The following is a 6,000-nucleotide window of genomic DNA, read 5'->3' on the forward strand; positions in this document are numbered from 1 at the left end:
GAACAAACCAAATGTCTCGGTTCCGTATAGACCTGGTTGGATCCATAACCTGTGAACGAACCAAATGTCTCGGTTCCATATAGACTTGGTTGGATTCATAACCTTCCGTATAGACCTGGTTGGATCCATAACCTTCCGTATAGACCTGGTTGGATCCATAACCTTCCGTATAGACCTGGTTGGATCCATAACCTTCCGTATAGACCTGGTTGGATCCATAACCTGTGATCAAACCAAATGTCTCGGTTCCGTATAGACCTGGTTGGATCCATAACCTGTGAACAAACCAAATGTCTCTGTTCCATATAGACCTGGTTGGATCCATAACCTGTGAACAAACCAAATGTCTCTGTTCCGTATAGACCTGGTTGGATCCATAACCTGTGAACAAACCAAATGTCTCGGTTCCATATAGACCTGGTTGGATCCATAACCTGTGAACAAACCAAATGTCTCTGTTCCATATAGACCTGGTTGGATCCATAACCTGTGAACAAACCAAATGTCTCGGTTCCGTATAGACCTGGTTGGATCCATAACCTGTGAACAAACCAAGTGTCTCGGTTCCATATAGACCTGGTTGGATCCATAACCTGTGAACAAACCAAATGTCTCGGTTCCGTATAGACCTGTTTGGATCCATAACCTGTGAACAATCCAAATGTCTCGGTTCCATATAGACCTGGTTGGATCCATAACCTGTGAACAAACCAAATGTCTCGGTTCCGTATAGACCTGGTTGGATCCATAACCTGTGAACAAACCAAATGTCTCGGTTCCGTATAGACCTGGTTGGATCCATAACCTGTGAACAAACCAAATGTCTCGGTTCCGTATAGACCTGGTTGGATCCATAACCTGTGAACAAACCAAATGTCTCGGTTCCGTATAGACCTGGTTGGATCCATAACCTGTGAACAAACCAAATGTCTCGGTTCCGTATAGACCTGGTTGGATCCATAACCTGTGAACAAACCAAATGTCTCTGTTCCGTATAGACCTGGTTGGATCCATAACCTGTGAACAAACCAAATGTCTCGGTTCCGTATAGACCTGGTTGGATCCATAACCTGTGAACAAACCAAATGTCTCGGTTCCGTATAGACCTGGTTGGATCCATAACCTGTGAACAAACCAAATGTCTCGGTTCCGTATAGACCTGGTTGGATCCATAACCTGTGAACAAACCAAATGTCTCGGTTCCGTATAGACCTGGTTGGATCCATAACCTGTGAACAAACCAAATGTCTCGGTTCCGTATAGACCTGGTTGGATCCATAACCTGTGAACAAACCAAATGTCTCGGCTCCGTATAGACCTGGTTGGATCCATAACCTGTGAACAAACCAAATGTCTCGGTTCCGTATAGACCTGGTTGGATCCATAACCTGTGAACAGACCAAATGTCTCGGTTCCGTATAGACCTGGTTGGATCCATAACCTTCCGTATAGACCTGGTTGGATCCATAACCTGTGAACAAACCAAATGTCTCTGTTCCATATAGACCTGGTTGGATCCATAACCTGTGAACAAACCAAATGTCTCGGTTCCGTATAGACCTGGTTGGATCCATAACCTGTGAACAAACCAAATGTCTCGGTTCCGTATAGACCTGGTTGGATCCATAACCTGTGAACAAACCAAATGTCTCGGTTCCGTATAGACCTGGTTGGATCCATAACCTGTGAACAAACCAAATGTCTCGGTTCCGTATAGACCTGGTTGGATCCATAACCTGTGAACAAACCAAATGTCTCTGTTCCATATAGACCTGGTTGGATCCATAACCTGTGAACAAACCAAATGTCTCGGTTCCGTATAGACCTGGTTGGATCCATAACCTGTGAACAAACCAAATGTCTCTGTTCCGTATAGACCTGGTTGGATCCATAACCTGTGAACAAACCAAATGTCTCGGTTCCGTATAGACCTGGTTGGATCCATAACCTGTGAACAAACCAAATGTCTCGGTTCCGTATAGACCTGGTTGGATCCATAACCTGTGAACAAACCAAATGTCTCGGTTCCGTATAGACCTGGTTGGATCCATAACCTGTGAACAAACCAAATGTCTCGGTTCCGTATAGACCTGGTTGGATCCATAACCTGTGAACAAACCAAATGTCTCGGTTCCGTATAGACCTGGTTGGATCCATAACCTGTGAACAGACCAAATGTCTCGGTTCCGTATAGACCTGGTTGGATCCATAACCTTCCGTATAGACCTGGTTGGATCCATAACCTGTGAACAAACCAAATGTCTCTGTTCCATATAGACCTGGTTGGATCCATAACCTGTGAACAAACCAAATGTCTCTGTTCCATATAGACCTGGTTGGATCCATAACCTGTGAACAAACCAAATGTCTCTGTTCCATATAGACCTGGTTGGATCCATAACCTGTGAACAAACCAAATGTCTCGGTTCCGTATAGACCTGGTTGGATCCATAACCTGTGAACAAACCAAATGTCTCGGTTCCATATAGACCTGGTTGGATCCAGATCCGATCCGTGGGGGAAGCAGCAGAAAAGTATTTTTTTAAGCTACTTTATTAACCAGCGCTGATAAATTGTTAATAAAGTGATGGATGTCACATTGCCTGTCCCGGTAAACCCCCCCTGTCTTTACAAGACTGTAAAAACACAAACCTCAAGGCAATTCAATTTGGCTGTAAATGGAAGAACAAGCTCTGTATTGCTCCATTATCATCTCATCTCCATATAGAAGAACAGGCTCTGTATTGCTACATGATCATCTCATCTCCATATAGAAGAACAGGCTCTGTATTGCTACATGATCATCTCCATAACAGCTGTAAATAGAAGAACAGGCTCTGTATTGCTCCATTATCATCTCATCTCCATAACAGCTGTAAATGGAAGAACAGGCTCTGTATTGCTTCATTATCATCTCATCTCCATAACAGCTGTAAATAGAAGAACAGGCTCTGTATTGCTACATTATCACCTCATCTCCATAACAGCTGTAAATAGAAGAACAGGCGTTGTATTGCTACATTATCATCTCATCTCCATAACAGCTGTAAATGGAAGAACAGGCTCTGTATTGCTACATTATCATCTCATCTCCCCCTGTATGGACATTCTACTGTAGAAGGATGACATGTAGTGACGAATCCCTCTGTATGGACATTCTAGTGAAGTTCTACATTGAATATGTTGTTTTTTAATGTAGGAACAGCGTGAGATTCTTTCTGTCAGTCCTGGATACCGTTGTTATGGTGTCTGTGTGCAGCAGGAAGGAACTTAAGAGGTTGTTTTGTGAGCCAATGATAACTAGTGTTAGTGAAATGACTGGATGTCTTTCTTTTTCCCTCTTTATTTTATTTTACCCTTATTTTATTTAACCCTTATTTTATTTAACCCTTATTTTATTTAACCTTTGTTTTATTTAGCCCTTATTTTATTTAGCATATGCGACTGTACCTGTAGACTTCCAGTCATTGCGCTAATGCTAGTTACCAGAATCTCTCTGTATTCCTCTAAAGCCACACTGTAAAATGGATCTGATTTGGATTAATTATGTGGAATCATGTGGAAGTTTCATTCATGTCTCTATGATTAAATAAACACTTTGTTTGTTTTTGGCAGGAGAAAGACCAGACTCTGAGGAACCAAAGGAAGAAATGGCCAAACCAGCAAGACCATACCACTGCTCCCAGTGTGCGAAGAGTTTTACCCAGTTAGGGAACATGAAAAGACACGAGAGGACACACACAGGTGATAAACCTTACCACTGCTCCCAGTGTGGAAAGAGTTTTACCCGGATAGGGTCCCTGAAAATGCATGAGAGAATGCACACAGGAGACAAGCCTTACCCCTGCTCCTTGTGTGTAAAGAGATTTTCCTCATCAGGATGCCTGAAAATACATGAGAAGACGCACACAGGCGATAAACCTTTCCAATGCTCCCAGTGTGGAAAGAACTTTTCCTTGTCAGCGAGCCTGAAAAGACATGAAAGGACACACACAGGAAATACTCCTCATCACTGCTCCCAGTGTGGAAAGAGTTTTACCCGGATAGGGTCCCTGAAAATGCACGAGAGAATACATACAGGAGAAAAGCCATACCACTGCTCCCAGTGTGGAAAGAGTTTTAACCAGTCAAGGGACCTGAAAGATCATGAGAGAATACATACAGGAGAAAAGCCACACCACTGCTCCCAGTGTGGAAAGAGTTTTAACCAGTCAAGGGACCTGAAAGAACATGAGAGAATACATACAGGGGAAAAGCCATACCACTGCTCCCAGTGTGCAAAGCGTTTTACACAGTTAGGTCACCTGAAACGTCATCAAAGAACACACACCGGAGAGAAGCCTTACCACTGCTCTCAGTGTGGAAAGAGTTTTGCCCAGTTAAGTCACCTGAAAGAACATAAGAGATTGCACACAGGGGAGAAGCCTTACCACTGCTCCCAGTGTAGAAAGAAATTTTCCTCGCTAGCGAACTTGAAAAGACATGAGGACACACACAGGAGATAAGCCTTCCAATGCTCCCAGGACCTGTAAATTGATATTTCACATCACATCATCAGAGAACTTACAGTGCTCCCGTTGTCTTATATTTTTTACGAAGAATGTGTTTTTTGATTATGCCATATGAAATCGAACTGTACAAAAAATAGATTTGTATGTTTTTATTAGAAAAACATGAATTGAATATGGAGTATTTCAGTTTAAATATACAGTACGCCCGTGTTAATGTAGACTGCTCTGTGATTAAATGATCATTTTAAAACTCTGGCTATGTGTGTGTTTGTGTGTTTATCTGAGTGTGTCATTCCTCCAGCAGATAATCTATTTGGATGTGATGCATTTTGCTCCATTGCTTCCCTCCAAGGAGCCACCGTTGGAAGACACAAGGAGTTACTTCTTAACGTTGTGGAGGGCCTCCGTACCTTGGCGGGAACCCTTCAATGCATTGCTGGAACAAGCCACAACGGTAACCTTCCAGACTCTTAGTAACCCCACTACCAGAGGTGTTTCTCCCCATACCCATTTCAGTTGGTGGCCCACTCTGATGATTTATATCTGACAGAGTGGCTGTAAAATAAATAGCATGGTCACATTTTACAGATGAAGCTTGATTTGGAATGTCTGAGTAGTTCTATATGATGTCATAATTCACCCCTCTGATAATCAAGTGATATTTGGAATGTCTGAGTAGTTCTATATGATGTCATAATTCACCCCTCTGATAATCAAGTGATATTTGGAATGTCTGAGTAGTTCTATCTGATGTCATAATAGACCCCTCTGATAGTGATACATTTGCTCCATTGTTTCCATGTCAGTTGGTTTCCCACTCTGATGATTTATATCTGACAGAGGGGCTGTAAATTAATAGTATGATGATGACATACAGATCTTGGTGGAGTTCCTGACCGACGAGACGTGCAGATGTTGCATTGCATCAACCAATGGTTGCGTGTCACATCTTTAACTGTGCAGTAGGTCATCGGAATGCTATATCATATGATGTGGTTGGCTGATATGTTAAATACTTATTCAGACGTTGTAAGATGAGATCTGGCATGCGTCTGCAACCTAACCAGGGAAGTACACAGAGTGTCTTTAATAGGGTGGTCACATCTAACAGAGTGGCTTTAACTTCACTAGGGTAGGGGTGCAGCATTTGGAATTTTGGATGAAAAGCCCAAATTAAACTGCCTAAATCTTCCACTCTAAAGTTTCCAAAACTTAAAATAATGTCTGCGAGTATAACAGAATGGATATGGCAGGTGAAAACGAGGAAAATCCAACCAGGAAGTACCATTATTTTTAAAGGATGTTTTTCCATTGAAAGCCTATCCACCATACTTTTTTTTTTTACTTTTTTTTATTTTTTTATTTCACCTTTATTTAACCAGGTAGGCTAGTTGAGAACACCTTTATTTAACCAGGTAGGCTAGTTGAGAACACCTTTATTTAACCAGGTAGGCTAGTTGAGAACACCTTTATTTAACCAGGTAGGCTA

The 6,000-nt window shown here is 42.1% G+C and overlaps 1 protein-coding gene across 1 annotated transcript in view; it reads left to right on the plus strand.

Moving 5' to 3' along the window:
• The window catches only part of LOC110515504 (uncharacterized), a 28,172-nt gene extending 23,401 nt beyond the window's left edge, over nucleotides 1-4,771 (plus strand). Inside the window, exon 2 of the mRNA XM_036972712.2 lies at nucleotides 3,616-4,771. Coding sequence (XP_036828607.2) covers nucleotides 3,616-4,505 — 890 coding nt within the window. The 3' untranslated portion in view covers nucleotides 4,506-4,771. The remainder of the gene's footprint in view (nucleotides 1-3,615) is intronic.
• The last annotated feature ends 1,229 nt before the right edge of the window (nucleotides 4,772-6,000 follow it).

The sequence above is a fragment of the Oncorhynchus mykiss genome, chromosome 13 (assembly GCF_057628025.1).
Source record: "Oncorhynchus mykiss isolate SJ-2025 chromosome 13, ASM5762802v1, whole genome shotgun sequence".
NCBI classification, from domain to species: domain Eukaryota; kingdom Metazoa; phylum Chordata; class Actinopteri; order Salmoniformes; family Salmonidae; genus Oncorhynchus; species Oncorhynchus mykiss.